The sequence below is a fragment of the Rutidosis leptorrhynchoides genome, chromosome 4 (assembly GCF_046630445.1).
Source record: "Rutidosis leptorrhynchoides isolate AG116_Rl617_1_P2 chromosome 4, CSIRO_AGI_Rlap_v1, whole genome shotgun sequence".
Lineage (NCBI taxonomy): Eukaryota > Viridiplantae > Streptophyta > Magnoliopsida > Asterales > Asteraceae > Rutidosis > Rutidosis leptorrhynchoides.
Genome location: NC_092336.1, coordinates 611,516,904 through 611,539,682, shown reverse-complemented (window position 1 = coordinate 611,539,682; position 22,779 = coordinate 611,516,904). Strand labels below are relative to the sequence as shown.

Genomic DNA, 22,779 nt, shown 5'->3' with positions numbered 1-22,779 from the left:
TATCACCATCACCTTGGTTTTTCATTTCATTCTTACAACCATCTTTCTCTAACCAAAAATACACTCTTAGGAACTCTAAGTGTTCTTCACAATCTCAGCAAATACTCATGAAGAACTAGCTTCATGAACAACCTATAATCATCATAAGAAAGTTTGATCAAGATTATTTTCTATCTTTTCCAGTAGCTTTATCCAAGTAACTTGAGGTAGTAACCTTATTCATAATCTTATTCGATTCATATTTATATAGCTATCTTATTTTGTGTTATAAAATTTTTAACAACAAGAACATAGTTTGAATGATTTCAAACCTGTTCGCAAACTAAATAGATCCTTCTAATTTGATTTTTAAAACACTTCAAAACCTGTAATATATCATATTATGACAAAATCGGATTAATCATATCTTGGCTAATTAACATAATATTTAATATATATTTACTTATGATTTGATTTTATATATTTCAGGACCACCCGTAAACAACACGAGAAGATTAATCATAAGACCTCATGATTGTACGCAACACGTCATCTGACAACACGGTACTTTATGTACGCAACACGTCATTTGACAACATGGTACCATGGGTCGAGATTAATTCTGATCAATACGAATACGATGGGGTCTTTATTTATTTTATTGAGCAACTAATTGTGAACCATTAACAACAGACTGCTAACTACGGGCTAAGAAAATATTAAAAGTATTATAAGTATATATATATATATATGTGTAACGATTACTTGAAAAGAAAATATGTTGATATATTATATATATGGTTAGGTTCGTGATATCTATCGGAGACCAAGTCGAGTTAAATACCTTCAAGGAAAAGGTGAGTATATAGTCCCACTTTTAAACTCTAAATATTTCGGGATGAGAATACATGCATTTTATGATTTACGTTATGGACACAAGTGATTAAAATTATATATTCTACGTTGAGTTGTACCACTGGCATATCTCCCTGTAACTTGGTAACTACTATTTACATGCGGTATTGTAAACGCGAATCCTGTTGATAGATCTATCGGGCCTGACAACCCCAACCGGACTGGACGACCAGTATTCAACGGTTGCACAGTACTTCGTTTCGGTGACTACACTTGGTACGGTGTAGTAAGATTTCATAATAAAGGGAATATGCGACGTTGATTAAATGTTAAGTATGGTTATCAAGTGCTCAACAACTTAGAATATTTTTATTAAAACGTTTATATATGAAATCTTGTGGTCTATATTCATAACGCTGCCGGCATTAAACCTATATCTCACCAAGTTTATATTGACGTTTTAAGCATGTTTATTCTCAGGTGATAACTAAAAGATTCCGCTGCAACATGTTGAATTTAAGCAAGATCTTGAGTATGCATATTTGTGTCAAAAATAAAACTGCATATCGGAGGATTTGTAATGTAAAATATGTTGGAAGTCGTATTGTTATTATCACATGTAAAGTTTGTAAGTCTAAGATTATCACTAAACGATAATCATTATTATCTTGTTTAAACCTTGTATTTGTAATAAAAGTTATGGTTTGTATTGTAAAAATGAATGCAGTTTTTGAAAAACGTCGCATATAAAGGTCAATACCTAGCGATGAAATCATATGTTATTGTATTCGTCCTTATGGTTAAGGTCGGGTTATGACAAAATGGGATTGTATTTTGTCACCTTATGGGATTGGGGGGTTAAATGTGGGTTCTTTAAAAAGTAAAAATCTCTCCCTATTGGGTAAATGGTGGTGGAGGTTCAAAACCGATACCGATACTTTTTGGGTTAAAATCATTCGCAGTATTCATGGTGCTAACGGTGGCTTGGAGATGGGGAGTAATTCATGTTGCTCATCATCTTCGGGTACTTGGCATAATATTATTCGTGCAGGTAATTATACAGATGACTTAAACGTGGCGTTCAAGAGTTCCTTTGTAAAGAAGGTTGGTGACGGCTCAATGACTTCCTTTTGGAATGATCATTAGGTGGGAGAAAACAATCTCAGCAGCACATTCCCAAGAATTTACCGATTGGAAGCCAATAAAGATGCACTTATTACCGATCGTGTAAATACGGCCGTTCCATCTTCAGATCTCATTTGGGAATGGACCCATACTCCCTCAGGCCGAACCCGTAGCGAACTAGAGGATCTAATCAATTTGATTTCAGATTTTAATTTCAATCGTGAATGCAAGGATGGTTGGAATTGGTCTCTGTCAGCAAACGGACTATTTTCAGTCAAGAAACTATCAACAATTATCGACGAGCAGCTGCTTCCGTGTCCAACACAATATCTTGAAACCATGCGTAACAATCTAGTTCCTAGAAAGCTAGAAATCTTCGTGTGGAGGGCATCCAAGAAACGTATTCCGGTTAGGATCGAACTAGATAAACGCGGCGTTGATTTGCATTCCGTTAGATGTCCGGTGTGTGACGACGACGTGGAAAGTGTAGATCATTGTTTGGTTTTTTGTAAATTCTCCTTGGAAATTTGGTCCCGTGTTCATCAATGGTGGAAGCAAGGTCAATTTTCAAACTTTAGTACAAACGAGATCTTGCGTGGTAATGCCAACTCTTCAAATGTCATGTCAATGTTCGGTAAACAAATTTGGCAAGCGGTCGAATGGGTTAGTGCTTATTACATTTGGAAGAACCGAAATAATGTTATCTTTCACAACAAATCGTGGAGCGTTCCGGTGGCAATAAACGAGATCCAAATCAAATCTTTCGAGTGGATATCGCAAAGATCAAAAGGAAGACAATTCAATTGGTTCAACTGGATTAGTGATCCTAGTATTTATCTCACAAGTGTGTAAATTTGTTTTGTTTTCGTGGTTGTTTGTTTTGCTAACTCCGCAAGCAATTTTAGCTAGCTAGTTTTTTTTTGTCGTGTTTCGTTTCTTTGTGCTTTGGGAGGTCTATTTCCCACTGCAATATCCTTGTACTTTCGTTGATTAATATATTCTTCTTGCTTTTCAAAAAAAAAAAATAACTTGTAGACGTAAAGCGGGTTTAATGAAGTCAAAGAAAACATGGTATCCTAAATGAATATAATGAAGTGAAAAAACAATTACATGAGGAATCCGTTTGCTTGATTCATACACTATAAACTTTCAATTTTGGATGCACACGTTTAATAATAAAATTATATATATATACATATATTATAATACATGCTTAACACGTATCACAAAGATAACGCGTAATTCTTAAAAGAGTGGTCCATCTTAAGTGGTTACAAGGCCCTTTCCTTGAGTCAATGTACTTTTTGGACCACGGCTTTTAACATGTATTTTTGGTTCCTAACATATTCTAACTTTTTGAGAGTCAAACGACATAGTATTCCAAAAGACTACGTTTGGAGTGTGTGTTTGTGTTTGCGTGTACTAATAAATAAACTGTATTAACATGAATACGTGATATGATGATCCGTTAAAAGAACCTTCTATGATGGATTGAACCTTTTACCTGGTGCACTAGTTGCCTTCTTGGGTGACGGGCACATAGAAGGAAGCTGATCAAGGAACCTGGCATACCAAGTTGCAAGTGCAAATGTTCTGCTCTAGACCAGGTAAAGGGCATTGGCCTAGCTGCAAGAATATTGGTATTTCGCATCAAACAGCAATACAAAGTTGATAAAGCCATCACAACAATCATGCTAATGTACTGAAGACAGCGTCTGAAAAAGGATACAAGTAACAGGTGGCAATTGAGACCCATTTACATATGAATGCTAGGTGCAGGTTGGGGTGCAATCTCTAAAAGGTCAAACAGATTTTTTAATTCATACAATACCCTAAATCATTTTATCCATAACACTAGATTGTTAGGGGCATTTTTCTCTTTTTATGATTTTCACCAAGGTTTTAGCCGGATTTGGCATAAGTGAGTAAATTTAAACTTGGCCTACTTGGGTGGCCTATAAAATTGGTTTAATACAATGTTGGCCTTAATGAACAGAGTTTTATTAATGGTTGCCTCCAGATATAAGATCCCAAATGAAATATTCATAGTTTTCTTTACTGGTTCAGTTTACCACAAAGAAGTGAGAAACTACCGATTTACCCCATTCCCCGAATTTCACATATTGGTACCTGTACGGGATCTCGGAAGGTTTCAGTCACGTCTTCAGTGTTAACAGAAGGATCATAAAGCACCAATTGTTTATGAAATATTTTATCACTACATGAGTCGTTTTCATCTTCTGATTCAGAGGAACATACGTCGATAACTATTTCCTTGAAGTTGTTTAGATCCTTACGAAAAGTAGCATTGATGTTATCTTGAACATCAGAGCTAGCAACTTCACATAAACCTCCAATCACCCCAATAGTAAGCTTTGTAGTACAACACGCACTGGAATTGTTCCGAAAGAAGCATTAATCAAAGGTTTTATTGCTCGTAGGTTGAATACTTGTCTTGATCGGTTAAACTATTTTCTTTCTGTGTTTCTTCAATAATAGTTCTCTCTAGTTCGTTACTTGTACTTAAGCTGTAGTTGTAAACCAAGTCTAGTGTCATGGTAAAACGTCATGTGAACTTACTAAATCCAATTCGTCTTTTGACTGTAAACCTAAACCGTCTAACACTTCATATATAACTGTCCCTTTAGGATGACACCGATCTTCAACTGTAAACTTATAATTCTTCCTATTTACTTGAACTACGCTTTCTCCGGGAAACTTCTTTACTTGATTCTTTCTCATTAATTTTCTAACAGCAATAACGCCATCCCAACGATCCACTGAGGCATAAATGTTAGCCATTTCTACATAAGGAGCTGCAGCTTGTGGGTCCATTTCAAAAAGATGACGAGCCGCAATTTGACCAATCTCCATATTACGATGAACTTTACAAGCACTAAGCAACGATGACCATATGCCAAAATCAGGTTTCATTGGCATATTTCGAATCAAATTCAAAGCTTCTTTTATCTTTCCAACACGTGCAAGAAGATCAGCCATGGAAGCGTAATGGTCTAATCCCGGGATGATTTTATAAATTTTCATCATAAGATTGTAAATCTCCCATCCCTTTTCAATAAAACCACCATGATTACAAGCTTGAAAAGCAGCAAGAAACGTTATGTGGTTTGGTTTTATTCCTAAATCCAACATACGAAAAAAAAGTGTCAAAGATTCTTCAAATTCTCCATTTAAAGCACACCCGGAAATCATTGAAGTCCATGAAACAACAGTTGTTTCACGCATTTTATAAAAGATCTCACGAGCTTCATTTAAGCTTCCACATTTTGCATACATGTCTATCAAAGCATTTAAGACCATTATATTGCTCCTGAATCCGTAAAAAACAGCACAGTTATCAACCCATCTTCCTGTTTCAAGTGCTCCTATTTCTCCACAACCAGCAATTAGATTAAGTATCGTAACTAAATCAGGTTTTAAACCCGTGGCTTCCATAGAGTCAAACAAAGTCAAAGCCACATCTAGGTCACCTTTCTCAGCATACCCACCAATCATAGCCGTCCACGAAACACAAGTTCTTGTATCCATCATGTCGTCGAATATAAGTCTTGCAGCAGTAAGATCGTCACACTTTGAGTACATCGAAACTAGGGTGTTAAGTATAGATATTTCCGAATCGCAACCCGTCTTAACTCCATGACAATGGATCAATTTACCGTGAAAAAGTGCTTCATGTTGGTTGATCGAAGAAAGCAAATTAAGAATAGTACTCAAGTCAGGCCTAAATCCATCGTAAAGCATCTTTCGATAGAAACTAAGAGCCTTCATATACTTATGAAAATACGCATATCCCGCTATCATAGAATTCCACGAAACAACCGTTACAAAACATGGTTCGGTCTCATGAAAAACTTTCTCCGCTGACTCTAAGTCTCTAACTTTTGCATAACAAGACACCAACGTGTTGGAAACAGAAACGTCAACATCAACCCCAGTTCGAATCCCAAAAGAATGAATAGCCGTCAAAAGCGTAACTTTGACCCTACTTGTAATCAACTGCAATATCCCGATCACTGTGACCGAATCGGGCTGAATATTTTCAACTCTCATTTGCTTAAAAAGTGCCACCACTTGATCAACTAAACCCAATTGAGCAAATCCTAAAAGCATTGCATTCCAAGACGCAATGTCTCTCTGAGGCATTCTATCAAACACCTTGTGTGCGATATCTATACGGTCACATTTTATATACATGTCCATCGTTGCTGTCTGCACATATATATCCACATTAAACGGGGATTTCATGATGTGTGTATGAATGATTTTCGAGTAACATATATTATTCAGTTTCCCACATGCTTTTGCGATGATTGGGAAGGTTAAATGGTTGGGTTGTAAGGTGTTTCGCATCATTTGGCAAAACAGTAAAAGGGCTGTTTGATATTGAGCTTGGTTTACGGCTTGTCTGATAGTGTAGTTCCATTGGCTAACCGTTGATATGTTTGACAATTGATGTGAAATCGATGAAATTTTCGCCTTTATCATAGAATAGAAATAAAAATCAAAGGCTTCTGAAAATTCAAATAGGTATAGGTATGGATACATAAACAAAGTATTTAAGATAGCAATAGCAATTTTAGTAATAAAAAAAGCAAAAATATTTAAAAAATAAATAAATATAAAAAAATACTCCGTAAAGACTTACAAAAGATCTTTTAAATGAAGTTTATAAAATTATTTGTCAAACAAGTTGGTTGTTGAATTTAATTGTTCTCGCATAAATACAAAAGTTCAACTAAATATCATATAAATATACTTTGTATTACTTTCAGTTTTACCCTTATTTTTTCTTTCTCCTTTAATCATATCCACATACTTTTGGTGGGATGAAAGCGGTTGATTGATTTTACGAGAAGAACTCAATCTCTAAAGATGTAACGCATCGTTCCTTTCATTGATACCTAAAAAGAAAGATGCTTCGGGTTTGAATGACTGATCGCCTTATTAGTTTGTTAGGGAACTATTATAAAATAATTGCAAAAGTTTTTTTTTTTTTGTAAAGCCAAGATTATTATATTATACCTATATTCTAAAAGACATAGTCCAAGTGAATAGTTCCCGGGGTATTTTCGACTTTTGTTTTTTTTTTTCAAATTCAACCACAAATCACCCCACACTTTATCCAAAAAAACAAATCCACCCCCAAACAGGGGGGTAAAGTGTCAATTAACCATTCTCATAAAAAATCTTAAACAAACTCCACCCAAATATTCAACAGGCCATATCTTCGCACTCGCAACGAGTTAAATTTTTCCGCCACCATCGTTAAACTCGAAATAATTTTAGGAACACAATGTCACTAGCTATACGCAAAACGGGCGCTTTTTAAAAAACGCTAAATATTTGGGGTACTTTTCATACACGTTAATTCCCCGTTAAATTTTTAAAAGTCGACAACTCCATAGCGAAACGCGGAGATGCACATATATTGTTAGTTTTAAATAACATTTAAATCTTTCACGGGTTATACCTTTTAGTTCGACTCGAGTTGCGTTTCAACAACATCATCGTTAGCCACAAAAACTTTTTACAAACTAAACGCAATAAAATACATTAAAAACCGAACCCCCGGCGCGAAGCGAGGGTTCGAACACTAGTTATTAACTATAAAATTTACATACATATTGGGATGCCTCCCTTCACAACTATTTACACATTATATCACTCTAATACAAAATATACTTTACTCGAATAATGAAAAGGAACCGTAATATAAGACTATCCAACTCCACTCCTTGTGCCTCAGTCGCCCGTATAATATGAAGGATTGATCAACCATTGATGCCACTCGATGTTATATTTTTTCGCCCTCCTCAAGATCCATTCGAATGTTTTTAATTGAATATCGTTTACTAATGTGGAACACTAGCGGGACGAATTATGGAATATCTTTTCGTTTCGATTCTTCCAAATTAAATATCCACTTACCCATTGTACGGCTTGCCACAACAACTTCCCTTTCGCATCATTAACATGAGGACCATCCCCATTAAAAATCTCATCTACACTTGTTAACGCAAAATTTCCTAACCCCTACCACCTAAAAATATTCTCCCAAATCTCAAACGTGTATTCGTACAAAACAAGAGCATGATCCGTGGATTCAACATCATCACCACACATGGGAAAACGTGTCGTATGAAGGTCAATGTGTAGTGACCCGAACTTTTCCATGTTTATATTTATTAATTGAGATTGATATTTACATGACTAAATGTTTCCAACGTGTTAAGCAATCAAACTTGTTAAGACTTGATTAAATGAAATAAGTTTCATATAGACAATTAATCACCCAAGTTGACTGGCGATTCACGAACGTTACAAAATTGTAAAAATTACATGTTGTGGTGTATATATATAAACATATATATATGGTTGACATAAGATTATGATGAGTAAGTATCTCACTAAGTATATTAACAATGTGTGATATACATAAGAAATGAGATTACTAAGTTAAGAAACTCGAAAGGATATATATAACGATTATCTTTATGATAACGTCTACTAATTACATATGTATCATATTAAGATATTGATACACTATATTTAACATGATAAAATGATATTTAAATGTATCATTAAGTGTGTTAACAATGAACTACATATGTAAAAACAAGACTACTAACTCAAGAATTACGAAACGAGACTTATATGTAACGATTATCGTTGTAACGATATTTTAATGTATATATCATATTAAGAGATATTCATACATCATAATATCATGATAATATAATAATTTAACATCTCATTTGATATAATAAACATTGGGTTAACAACATTAATTGAGATCGTTAACTTAAAGGTTTCAAAACAACACTTACATGTAACGACTAACGAAGACTTAACGACTCCATTAGAATGTATATACATGTTATGTTTTGATATGTATTCTAACACTTTTAAAAGACTTCAAGACACATATCAAAATACTTCTACTTAACAAAAATGCTTACAATTACATCATCGTTCAGTTTCATCAACAATTCTACTCGTATGCACCCGTATTCGTACTCGTACAATACACAGCTTTTAGATGTATGTACTATTAGTATATACACTCCAATGATCAGCTCTTAGCAGCCCATGTGAGTCACCTAACACATGTGAGAACCATCATTTGGCAACTAGCATGAAATATCTCATAAAATTACAAAAATATGAGTAATCATTCATGACTTATTTACATGAAAACAAAATTACATATCCTTTATATCTAATCCATATACCAACGACCAAAAACACATACAAACACTTTCATTCTTCAATTTTCTTCATCTAATTGATCTCTCTCAAGTTCCATCTTCAAGTTCTAAGTGTTCTTCATAAATTCCATAAGTATAGTTTCATAAAAATCAAGAATACTTCCAAGTTTGCAAGTCTACTTCCAAGCTTTCTAATCCATTTTAAGTAATCATCTAAGATCAAGGAACTTTTGTTATTTACAGTAGGTTATCTTTCTAATTCAAGGTAATATTTATATTCAAACTTTGATTAAATTTCTACAACTATAACAATCTTATTTCGAGTGAAAATCTTACTTGAACTGTTTTCGTGTCATGATTCTGCTTCAAGAACTTTCAAGCCATCCAAGGATCCTTTGAAGCTAGATCCATTTTTCTCATTTCCAGTAGCTTTATCCAGAAAACTTGAGGTAGTAATGATGTTCATAACATCATTCGATTCATACATATAAAGCTATCTTATTCGAAGGTTTAAACTTGTAATCACTAGAACATAGTTTAGTTAATTCTAAACTTGTTCGCAAACAAAAGTTAATCCTTCTAACTTGACTTTTAAAATCAACTAAACACATGTTCTATATCTATATGATATGCTAACTTAATGATTTAAAACCTGGAAATACGAAGAACACCGTAAAACCGGACATACGCCGTCGTAGTAACACCGCGGGTTGTTTTGGGTTAGTTAATTATAACTATGATAAACTTTGATTTAAAAGTTGTTCTTCTAGGAAAATGATTTTTCTTATGAACATGAAACTATATCCAAAAATTATGGTTAAACTCAAAGTGAAAGTATGTTTTCCAAAATGGTCATCAAGATGTCGTTTTTTCGACGGAAATGACTACCTCTTTAGTAATTGACATATAACTTAAATTTCCGACTATAAACCTATACTTTTTCTGTTTAGATTCTTAAATTATAGTTCAATATGAAACCATAGCAATTTGATTCACTCAAAACGTATTTAAAATGAAGAAGTTATGGGTAAAACAAGTTTGGATATTTTTTGATTATTTTAGCTACTAGCAATGTTTAACAAATCTATACAAATCATATCCTAGCTAACTTATATTGTATTATACATGTATTCTAATATATTATGTAATCTTGGGATACCATAGACACGTATGCAAATGTTTTGACATATCATATCGACCCATGTATATATATTATTTGGAACAACCATAGACACTCTATATGCAGTAATGTGGGAGTTAGCTATACAGGGTTGAGGTTGATTCCAAAAATATATATACTTTGAGTTGTGATCTAGCCTGAGACGTGTATACACTGGGTCGTGGATTGATTCAAGATAATATATATATCGATTTATTTCTGTACATCTAACTGTGGACAACTAGTTGTAGGTTACTAACGAGGACAGCTGATTTAATACACTCAAATCTGTAAAACATAATAAAAAATGGTTGTAATTATATTTTGATCATACTTTGATATATATGTACATATTTGTATAGGTTCGTGAATCGATCCGTGGCCAAGTCTTATTTTCGAGGAAGGAAATATCTGTGAAAGTGAGTTATAGTCCCATTTTTAAAATCTAATATTTTTGGGATGAGAATATATGCAGGTTTTATAAATGATTTACAAAATAGACACAAGTACGTGAAACTACATTCTATGGTTGAATTATCGAAATCGAATATGCCCCTTTTTATTAAGTCTGGTAATCTAAGAATTAGGGAACAGACACCCTAATTGACGCGAATCCTAAAGATAGATATATTGGGCCTAACAAACCCCATCCAAAGTACCGGATGCTTTAGTACTTCGAAATTTATATCATATCCGAAGGGTGTCCCGGAATGATGGGGATATTCTTACATATGCATCTTGTTAATGTCGGTTACCAGATGTTCACCATATGAATGATTTTTATCTCTATGTATGGGATGTGTATTGAAATATGAAATCTTGTGGTCTATTGTTATGATTTGATATATATAGGTTAAACCTATAACTCACCAACATTTTTGTTGACGTTTAAAGCATGTTTATTCTCAGGTGAATACTAAGAGCTTCCGCTGTTGCATACTAAAATAAGGACAAGATTTGGAGTCCATGTTTGTATGATATTGTGTAAAAACTGCATTCAAGAAACATATGTCGATGTAATATATTTCTATTGTAAACCATTATGTAATGGTCATGTGTAAACAGTATATTTTAGATTATCATTATTTGATAATATACGTAATGCTTTTAAAACCTTTATTGATAAAATAAAGGTTATGATTGTTTTAAAAATGAATGCAGTCTTTGAAAAACGTCTCATATAGAGGTCAAAACCTCGCAACGAAATCAATTAATATGGAACGTTTATAATCAATATGAACGGGACATTTCACAATGCCCCTATTATCCAATTCTACTCTTACCGGAAGACGTCTTCTCCATGCGCGCCACACAAAAATATTTATTGATTGAGGTAATAATCTGTTGAGTTCAGTTTCCCACACATTTGACGCTTGTATTGTGACGACCCGAAATTTCCGGCCAAATTTAAACTTGATCTTTATATGATTCTGACACGATAAACAAAGTTTGTAATGTTGAGTCTCAAAAATTTCGAACTGTTTCTTATATACATTTGACCTTTGATTGTTCCCGACGATTCACGAACAATTGTTTGTAAATAAATGTGCATATATATATATGTATATATATATATATATATATGTATATATATATATATATGTATATATATATATATATGTATATATATATATATATATATGTATATATATATATATATATGTATATATATATATATATATATACATAACTATAAATATATGTGTATATATAATAATGTGAAATAGTAAAAATATAAATTAATCAATAGAAATTAAATATGTAAAATGAATATATATATATATAAATATGATATTAAAATGAACCTATATATATATATATACATATATAAAGTATATATGGAACATAATTAAATTAATTATTAAATATTTATAACACTCGTTTGTCATCTCGTTGGATATTAAACAAGTTAAATACGAAATTAATAAACACATAATTTAATATAAACAATTGTAAGTATTATTTTATATGCTATAAGTTCTATACTTAATTATTATACGTGTATTGTAATTTATAAATATTGTATATAAAAATTTATAATATCTATTTCAATATAGTTATTATATGTATATTATTATCATATTATTATTATTTATTTTTATTATTAATATTAGTAACAAGTATAATAAACATATATATATTTATCAATAAGTAATACAAATAAATCACATAATTAATAATCAGATACAATCGAGTTTCTGTTTAAGGTCAATATCATCTTTAATCTTTTTCTTTCTTCTTTCTCTTGTTTTGTTATTACTCTTTTGTCTGCTCGAATACTTTTGTCTTCTCTGGTTACAGATTAATTCCACTTTTAGAACAGAAACAAAGCAGTTGCCCATCACCATCCAATTTTTGTTTACTGTCTGATCTTTGCCATTCTGACAACTTCAATTTCATTATAAAACAATTTGGATAGAATTTAGTAACAGAGAAATGTACGCTTTTGTTACATGTCATAATCTGATATATTTTTTTCTTGTTTTCTTCTTCTTGTTTGAAGAACCCTGTCTGCTGCTTGTTACACGTCCAATCCATTTTCAATACAAACAAACGGGTCTTATCATCTTTACAGCTTCTATTATTCGATTACAACTGATATATAATATTAACCATTACTGCAATTGAGGAAGGAAAAACAAAAATTGTAAATTGAAGCACGACATAACCATGTACCTTCTTCTGTTTTCTAACTAGTACCCTTTCATTCACATCACCACCCTTCTCTCTATATATCTTTCTCTTCACGATTGCAAATCATAAACCTCCGGCCACCTTATCATCTCTCATACGCCACCATCATCAACCGGAACACCACCACCATCTCATCTCTCTCTTTCTATCTCTCTCTCTCATAATCTTGATCTTCTTCTTCGTTTCTGTCTTGAACCACCATCGCCACCTTGTGTCACCACCACCCGTCGACAAAACCTTCGCCACCATCGCTCAAACTTTTGAAAAATTCCTGTTTCATGTTCCAACAACAAAACCACCATTCTACGTGAGATTATTGGTACCATAAACCTCCACAACCGATTAAACTTACTACTTCTTTTCTGATGAAGTTACTATATATGTTTTTATATACCTGAGAAAGAAACGAAAAAGGATGGTTGAGATATATCGATATTTTTGGTGAAGTAATAAATAAAATATGATGATCCTTATAACCCTACTTGAAGATTTATACAAAGCTTTTTATTAAAGTGTCGGTGATCTTTTTCTAGTGGGTGAGTAATGGAGAATGACGTGTACCTATTCCAAACAAACATAATGATTGATATCCATTTACGTTAAACTTTGTTCCTGCTAAGTTACATTTGAATACCAGTTGGGCCGTAATTCTATAGTAAAGATAAGTGGGCCGAAGAGTAGATATATTTTGGGCCGAATAAATTTTTGTGGATGGGCTGCTTTGACACACGAAACCCACGAGCTGCTATACATATTTTTTTTCGGTTCATGTGATAGTTAAGATACAAACAATGATTAGGTTAGATGTATGAGATGATGATGATAATGAAGTCAATAGAAGTACAACAATGGTAAACAATTGATTTGATTAGTTGTTATAGTTCTGATCGATCTAATTTGAGAACAAGAGGAAGTAGAGAAACAGAAGAATAAGTTAAATAAAATAAATCGTGGGTTTAATTGTAAAAAGGAACAGCGGAGCAGATGGTTAAGAGTGTTTGTGGGTTAGCAAGAGGTCACGAGTTTGAGTCCGGGCTCGGGCAATTTTTTTAGAAAAAGGAAGAAGAAGGATACAGAATTAAGGGTTAAAAACAATTTAAGTTGGGTGATATTTCAGAATTGAAACACATAGCGTAATGGTTAAGGATGTTATCGGGACGTCACGGGTTCAAACCCGGACTTGGGCATTTTTTTAAGGGCTACTCCTTTGAGGTAGTTTACTTATTTATCATCATCATTATTATTATTATTATTATTATTATTATTATTATTATTATTATTATTATTATTATTATTATTATTATTACTACTACTACTACTACTACTACTACTACTACTACTACTACTACTACTACTACTACTACTACTACTACTACTACTACTACTACTACTATTATTATTATTATTACCATTCTAAGTATTATTAATGACACAACTAGTATTAGAATAGGTATTATTAGTATTACGACTAAGATTATTGATATTAGTAATATTATTAGTATCATTATTTTAAGAATTAACACTTTTATTAAAACTATCATTTTATATAAAGATTATCATTTCTAAGTATTATTATTATTATTATTATTATTATTATTATTATTATTATTATTATTATTATTATTATTATTATTATTATTATTATTATTATTATTATTATTATTATTATTATTACTACTAGTATAAAAGTCATCATTTAAGGTTATTAACCTCATTATTATCAATATTATTATTATCATTATTAGAATTGACATTATTATAGAAATTATCATTATTATTATTATTATTAAAAGTATCATTATTTTCTTATTGTTATTAAACATTATCATTTTTATTATTATTAATAGTATTATATTATTAAAACTATCATTATTTTTATTATCATTATTATTAATTTTATTAATATTATTATTAATTTTATGAATATTACTATTATTATTATTATTATTATTATTATTATTATTATTATTATTATTATTATTATTATTATTATTATTATTATTATTATTATTATTATTATTATTATTATTATCATTTTATTATTACTAATATCGTTATTATTTTTATAAAAATCATATTACTATTATTATCAATATTACTACTAGTATTATTATCATTACTACAATAAAAATGAGTCATATATAAATATACTCAACTAAACTATATTAACATTTTTATTTATTTAGAGAATATAAAATAAATACATTTAATTAAATTACTAATGAAACACATAATAACAAGTATATCACTAATATTATATAAATTCGTTCGATTACAATTATATGTGTTAATATATATATATATATATATATATATATATATATATATATATATATATATATATATATATATATATATATATATATATATATATATATATATATATATATATATATATATATATATATATATAGGTTCGTCAATCCGAGGCCAACCCTGCATTGTTCAGTATCGTCGTATGCATATTTTTACTACAAAATATCGTATAGTAAGTTCATTTGATTCCCTTTTACTCTTTATATTTTTGGGACTGAGAATACATGCGCTGTTTTACAACTGCTTTATTAAATGCTTTTGAAATATATTTTGAACTGAGAATACATGAAATGCTTTTATAAATGTTTGACGAGATAGACACAAGCAAAACATTCCTCGAATGAATTATTATGCAGACAGAAGTTCTGTGGATTATTATTGAATTAGTTGGACGTTATAATTACCACTAATTGTTATGAATATTTTTCCCTGATTATTATTGCTTGGTAACCTAAGAATTAGAAATGGGTATGACCATAATTCACGCGAATCCTAAAGGTAGCTACCGGGTTGAACACCCCCACCCAGAATGTTCACTAGACGGAAGAGCTCGTGGGCGTGGTGTTTAGTACTTCGAAGTTTATATATTTTACAGACGAGATGTTCTGTTTTGGGGATATTATTGATGCGCATTATATGTTAAGGTCGGTTACCATGTTGAGCAATGAAATCGAAATGAATGTTATGTATCGAGAGAATGATTTTTATACACAGGTTATGTGTATTAGTTTTGTGCACGAGATATGTGCACGATTATTTAAAAATCGGCAGGCAACCTACGGGGGAGAAAAGGATACGAACCTACTCTGCTAAGCATTATGAAAAATGGTTTTGTACACGAGATAGGTAAACTGTATTTAAATCTTGTGGTCTATCAAAATGATGAATTAGGACGGGTCACTACATGTACAAGTATTTTGCTGTCGATAATTGAAGCTAAGCATTTCGTGTAAGGTTATTCATAAGATTGTAGAGCCTCAACAAAGTGCTTTTATTAAGGGTCGACAAATACTTGATGGAATTTTGATTGTAAGCGAGGTGGTTGAAGAATTAAAGAAAGCGAAAAAGAAATGCCTAATGTTTAAAGCCGATTTTGCGAAAGCTTTTGATAGTCTCGACTGGCATTTTCTTGATTTTGTATTGGGTTCTATTGGGTTGGTTCCAAATGGAGAGAATAAATAAAATTTTGTCTAAGAGCGGCTTATAATTTCGGTCTATTTTAGGTGTTAGTAAATTGATCACCGACTAAGGAGTTTCAACTCGTAAAGAGATTGCGACAAGGTGACACATTATCCCCATATTTGTTCATTATCGTCTATGAGGTACTCAATTGTATAGTTAAAAAGGCTATAGAGCTTAATTAATACAAGGGAATTGACATGGTTTCGATGGGGTTACAATTTCGCACTCACAATACGCAGTTGATTCAATATTCTTTGAAGAATGGAGTAGAAAGAATGCGACCATACTTATAAAAATTCTACAAAGTTTTGAAAAGGTTCATGGTCTCAATGTAAACTTTGCAAAAAGTAATTGTATGGCATAGGCAGAGGCGAAAATTAGAAGGGACAGAGGGGGCACACGCCGCCACTGAATTTGCAATTTGTAGTGCAAACATTTTGAATTTTTTGATTTGCCCCCATTTCCATATTTTGTCTCAAAACCTCCATATGCCGTAAATGAGAATTTAACGCACTGCAATACAAGCTAAGCTTATAATTCTTTAAGGATGACTGAGAACTATCAGATGTTCTAATTTGTCTACAAACCCTTAGATTTTACCAAACCATTGACAGAAAGGAATTCGAAACACAATCATAACCATTCACTTCACCCAAGGTGTTAAGAAAGGTTGGACATTCTATATATATGGCTATGCTACTTTATTCGTGCGCCCAAGGTATGCATTGCATCCAAGATGGGCCGCTTATATTCTTAAACCGGATAGAGCGTCGGGAGTTGAGCATAGTCCATCCGATTAGAATCACTATAGCATAGTTCCTCGTGACATGCTAATCGAGAAATCAATTAGTAGGGAATCTAGTGTTTACACCAAGATATATCTATCCAATGAGCGTCTCGCAATCATCCCGACACTACGTTATTTTATTTTGTCCAAAAAAATCTCCAAATTTTGATCTAAAGACTTCAATATTTTGCCTCAAAATTTTCATATTTTGTTCAAAAAAATTTACTATATTTTTAATTTTTTTTTTTTATCACCGGTGTAAAAATTTTCTGGTTAAGTAACTGGCATAGGCATATGGAAGGAGTCGATAGAGGTTAAAAATGCAATATCGGAAGAGTACATATTTGTGTTGCGCAAAATAAAGTGTTTCGATAGTCCAAGGTTAAAAATGGTATTTGCACGAAGTCTAGGGTTTAACAAATCTGCCAAAAATAATCCAACGATTCAACACTTCAATCGACGGTTCCAAAGATATGAGAAGTATCGGAACAATTGCAATTTTGTCAGCAACATCGCCGGTGAATTTCACTACTCTCCGATCATCCACCGTTACTCGCTCATCTCCCGTCTCATCTCCGTCGTTCGCTTGCCGTCAAATTCCACAACACAACTTTCAAATTCCGGTAGCTTCTAATAAAATTAACGATCGTCACAGTCTATTCAAAGTTCCTTCTGTCCGTACAATCACTCGTGCTTCATCATCGTTTATGGCGTCTTCCTTTAGTCCTGAGAACGCTAGGGTTCCACCTGCTATTGATTTGCCTGTCCCTTCTATCTCTAAGGTTTCGTTTTTTCAAATGCGTTGCGATATTTACGTGTAATTTGGGTTTCCATTTTTAATTGTGCGTGTTTGGTTAAATAGTTGTACTCCGTAATACTATATGTTCATATCTTAGGTGAAGTGGCTTAGTTTTTTTTTTAAATCAAACTTTACTTAAATTTATGTTGATGTCTTTTTGTTGTGTGTATCAAGCTCTAAATTTGTTATTGTATGCATAGAAATTTTTATAACTTTGTACTCTGATGACATGGCACCGGTTTTGCTGATCAGATAAAATTTATCTGCCTGCCATGTCAGCAAAGTATAATACTGATTATTCTACAAAACTATGATCTGATACATACAAAATAATAATTGGAAGTTTAATACATATGATATAAGTCTTCATAGTTGGAAGTTGCACAGCTTTTGTGTCTGGTATACATATAGGCAACAATGAGCTGAAAAGTTTCTAAAAACAGCTGATAATTGGGGACAAAGTAAGCGTTATTTTCGATACCAAAGTTAAGAAACATCTGAACTTTCAAGTAAAAGTATGATAAGTTTATCACACTTTGTAACTTGTACTGTAAATAATAATTGATGAAAAACAGAGAACTGTATACGTATATGGATTCTTTTTTAACATTTGTGGTTTTGTAATTATCATTTGTTCTTACTTGCTTTTGTAGTTCAAGATCGGATTATGTCAATTGTCTGTGACAGCGGACAAGGAGAGGAATATTCGGCATGCTCGTCAAGCAATTGAAGACGCAGCCGAAAAGGGCGCCAAGCTTGTTCTTCTGCCTGTAATAATCTTATTTTTTATTTTTATTGCTAGTCAATTCACTTAATAGTCTATGTCAATTTGAAAATCTTCATTAGGTTGACACTTTGTGATTTTTAATTACAGGAAATATGGAACAGCCCTTATGCTAATGAGAGCTTTCCCGTGTATGCTGAGGACATTGATGCTGGGAAGGATTTATCTCCATCCACAACAATGTTGTCTGAAGTTGCACGTTCTTTAAAGATCACAATAGTTGGTGGGTCCATACCAGAAAGATGCGGTGACAAGCTGTACAATACTTGTTGCGTTTTTGATACTGATGGAAAGCTGAAAGCTAAACACAGAAAGGTACTGTTTTAGATAGAGTTGGTAATTCCAAGACAATTACGTACATATGGGTCAAATTTTTTTTTCTTAATTTGACAGCGAATAAAGAAATGCAGCTTAAAAGGGGATGTGTTAAATAGGTCGAACAATTTGAAATTCGCTCAACTTGTATTTAAATGCAAATCAATATAAATTAACTTTGTAATATACTCTCTGTAATCATATCTGATACTCATTTCTATTATAACTACTATGAGGGCAGACTGTATATATATGGATTATCTATCACTATTTTAGATCTGTCTCATATATATTTATCAAAGTGAATCACTACTGGGATTGTGGTTAGAAATCTAAAAGGTACTTAAGTTATTTCAGCATATACTATTTTCCATTCTGTAGAAGGATTTAGATCATACTATATGAAGCTCCACGATTGCATGCATGCATGTTTGATGCGTACAAACTTCTGATTAAATATTAAATATGATACAATTGCATGGCAGATACACCTTTTTGACATCAATATTCCTGGAAAGATTACATTTGAGGAATCAAAGACTCTGACTGCTGGTGAAACTCCTACTATTGTCGATACAGGTTTGTTTACTATATGATATGTTGATGTAGAGGATGTGTGTATTTGCATATCTTTTTGGTTTACTTTAGTAGGCTGAAGATAGTTACAACTTACAATGCACACACAAACACAAATACATATAAGTTCAAATATTACTACTGTTATCACTGAGAATCCTCATTGCCAATATTTATGCAGATGTTGGGCGTATAGGTATAGGTATCTGCTATGACATTCGATTTCAGGAGCTGGCCATGCTATATGCAGCTAGAGGTTTGTTCAAACGCAAATGTCTACTTATTTCATTTGAGATAAATGTTCATACTGGGTATTAATACATATTCTTTTTGTTAAATTTACATTACACGTTATAGAAAGCATACTAGGATCATCTATCGACAAAAACACATACGCTTGTCATATAGATTGTTAGCACACTAATTAATTGGAATTGCTAAGCATAAATTATGTACTACTGTTACTAGCCTTTTCAATTTCTCTTTGTATTATAATTATAAGTTAGTTTTATAGCATAGCTGAGTGTAGTTTAAGTGGTAAATTGTTCATTAGTAGTTTGAATTACATTTCAATACCTTACTGTTAACTGGTAATTGGTTGCACATCAGGTGCTCACCTACTTTGTTATCCTGGGGCCTTCAATATGACTACTGGTCCACTGCATTGGGAATTACTACAGAGGGCAAGGTATACAGATGCATTTTGCACTCATTGTGTATGCGTTGACAATTTGTTGTTATTTGGGCTTTTTACTGGCATTTTTATTTCCGTTTTTGAGGTTTAAGGTTAACCTACTTCATAGTTGAAAGTCCTCAAATATTTTGATGGAATGAATTTTGGTTAATATATAAATGAACTTTATAACTAGTGAAACTATATACTCCAATCAGTTACCTGGTTTCATTGTAATGAAGTATGCTTGTTTTTCTTTCTTTCTGTTATGATGTGTATTTATCCATTCCCTTTTATTTACCGTTTTAATTTTTAATATGCAGGGCTGTAGATAATCAGGTAAGCCGCTAACCCATGTTCTTTCTATGGATTTCTCTGATATTAAACTCCATCTTTGTTTGATAATAAATGACTGAATAAGAGGTATGTGTTGATTAGAGGCCCTGTGCCACTGTCTACATTTGCTAAACAATGTAAAATGACTGTTGATAAGTCATCTGAAAGGATAATCCTAGTGTAATCAGTTACTAGTATAATTCGGAGCATTTATAAATAATTCAAATATAAATATAAATACAGTTTTGATAAAGAGAACTTATAATTTTATTATAGCAGTAGAGCAACCTTTTGGATCCTCGTGAATATATGAACTAAATGGTTTTTTTTAATGAAGCAATTAGCTAAATAGTAATTCAGCAATTGATTCTTACTATCTCTATTTGGTATTTACACAGTACCATTTTGTTAGCTGAAAATGTATTATCAGATCAGCTACTTCCAATGTCTTTTGAAAATGCACTAACTGTACTTTAAAACACCTCATTAGATTTGTAAAACTCCTATTCATGAAGCATAATTCCTGTACCTATTTGATCATTGTTATAATAACTTTTATTTAAGAAATAGGATCCACATAATTATAATAACTAGTTGAAAACTCTATATATGGTATGTTACAAATCATCACCCAGAAGACTCCCCTGTGTTATCATAATTGCAGGGTTATTGAAACAATTGTTTAATATTCAATCAATTTTTTTAAACAAGATGCAATTTTATAGACCTTAGTTATTATCAGTACTATTTCTGGTTCTTTGTGGGGCTGTCAGGCTAACTCGATGATTTATTTGAATTCTAAACTAGTATGAGTTTTGTTGCAGTTATATGTAGCAACTTGCTCACCTGCTCGAGATGCTGGATCTGGGTATGTGGCGTGGGGCCATTCGACTCTAGTTGGACCAGTAAGAATCTAGATTTCAGTAGTTGTTTTCAGAGTCAACAGAGTAACCTAGTGCATATTTTTTAGCGAAGTCATGTTTTTTTTTTGGGCAGTTTGGAGAAGTATTGGCTACAACAGAACACGAAGAGGCAACCATCATATCCGAAATTGATTACTCGCAACTCGAACTAAGGAGGTGAGAAATGACTACAATATCATAGTAGATGTTTTATGGTCGATTAAGAGCTTGCAATTTCTACCCATATAGTTACACTTGGGTTGATTCGGGCTATGCTTTATCTCTAACTGGGCAAGCGATAAAAAAGAAAAAAAAGAAATAGCTTATAAGGAATTGGGTCAGCCACCCAAAGTGCATCTTTAATGCATAAAACCTTCTAGATTAGTATGCGGTATTAGAAACATCAACATATTTTTATTCATTTGACCCTATTATCTCTTCAAATATATAAAAAGATATGATAGTTTTAGACAAAAGAAAAGGTTTCTGATCTACCTGGGCTTACCAATTGATAGAAAAGTTGTAATTTTGACCTAAACCTGTTACCCAGTTCGTGCATTTTGACACCTCTACCATTTTTTACATTACGTATAACATCTTTTTAAATGTCCAGGACAAATCTCCCATTACAGAAGCAACGACGTGGTGATCTTTACAGCTTGCTTGACGTTCAAAGGGCGGAGTAGTAGTGTACACCTACATTTTGATTCAAGTAGCACGGTGATCAAAATGTCCGTGGTGATCTTTACTGCAATGTTGACAATTTGATTTAGTAGCATATGTTTTCATTCCATGAACTTGCCGAAGAATAAGTCCACTGTAACTTATAACATCCATGTTATATTGCTGGTTATTAATAAACGCTTCCCTTATTGACTAAAATGTTTGGCTCGTTAGTAAACCATTGATCCCCAACAGATGGCTATTGAGTCCATTGGAATCATTGGTGTTGCGCTATCTGGCTCTAAAGATTGTGCTGAGAAGTTCATAATGGCAAGTTAACAACTTTTAACATTATAGTACTCTCAGACTTGGAAACCAACTCTAACGGCCACAAACGTCTGTTGG

General features: G+C 32.3%; 2 protein-coding genes across 3 annotated transcripts; one reads left to right on the top strand and one right to left on the bottom strand.

Moving 5' to 3' along the window:
- Positions 1–3,077: 3,077 nt before the first annotated feature.
- On the bottom strand, positions 3,078–6,475 carry LOC139904046 (pentatricopeptide repeat-containing protein At4g19191, mitochondrial-like). Of its 2 annotated transcripts, none has more exons than XM_071885977.1 (2): positions 4,090–6,475; positions 3,078–3,674 (listed from the first exon to the last, which is right to left on the bottom strand). In XM_071885977.1, exon 1 carries the CDS (start codon positions 6,463–6,465, stop codon positions 4,513–4,515), a length of 1,953 nt encoding a protein of 650 aa, XP_071742078.1. In that variant the 5' UTR covers positions 6,466–6,475; the 3' UTR covers positions 3,078–3,674; positions 4,090–4,512. The 2 variants fall into 2 exon arrangements, with proteins under 2 accessions (XP_071742078.1, XP_071742079.1); XM_071885978.1 differs by having other exon boundaries at positions 3,078–3,585.
- Positions 6,476–17,760: 11,285 nt separating this feature from the next.
- LOC139904045 (omega-amidase, chloroplastic-like) lies at positions 17,761–22,593 on the top strand. The gene is made up of 10 exons (XM_071885976.1): positions 17,761–18,108; positions 18,779–18,895; positions 19,000–19,224; positions 19,710–19,803; positions 19,982–20,056; positions 20,410–20,488; positions 20,797–20,812; positions 21,634–21,714; positions 21,806–21,888; positions 22,325–22,593. The coding sequence occupies exons 1-10, from the start codon at positions 17,800–17,802 to the stop codon at positions 22,395–22,397; spliced, it is 1,152 nt and encodes a 383-aa protein (XP_071742077.1). The 5' UTR covers positions 17,761–17,799; the 3' UTR covers positions 22,398–22,593.
- Positions 22,594–22,779: the final 186 nt, after the last annotated feature.

Coding starts and splice junctions, on each gene's coding strand:
- LOC139904046 (XM_071885977.1), bottom strand. CDS start 6,465: ATGATAAAGGCGAAAATTTCATCGATTTCACATCAATTGTCAAACATA.
- LOC139904045 (XM_071885976.1), top strand. CDS start 17,800: ATGAGAAGTATCGGAACAATTGCAATTTTGTCAGCAACATCGCCGGTG. Junction 19,225..19,709: donor TGAAAGCTAAACACAGAAAG/GTACTGTTTTAG, acceptor ATTGCATGGCAG/ATACACCTTTTTGACATCAA. Junction 21,889..22,324: donor TCGCAACTCGAACTAAGGAG/GTGAGAAATGAC, acceptor TTAAATGTCCAG/GACAAATCTCCCATTACAGA.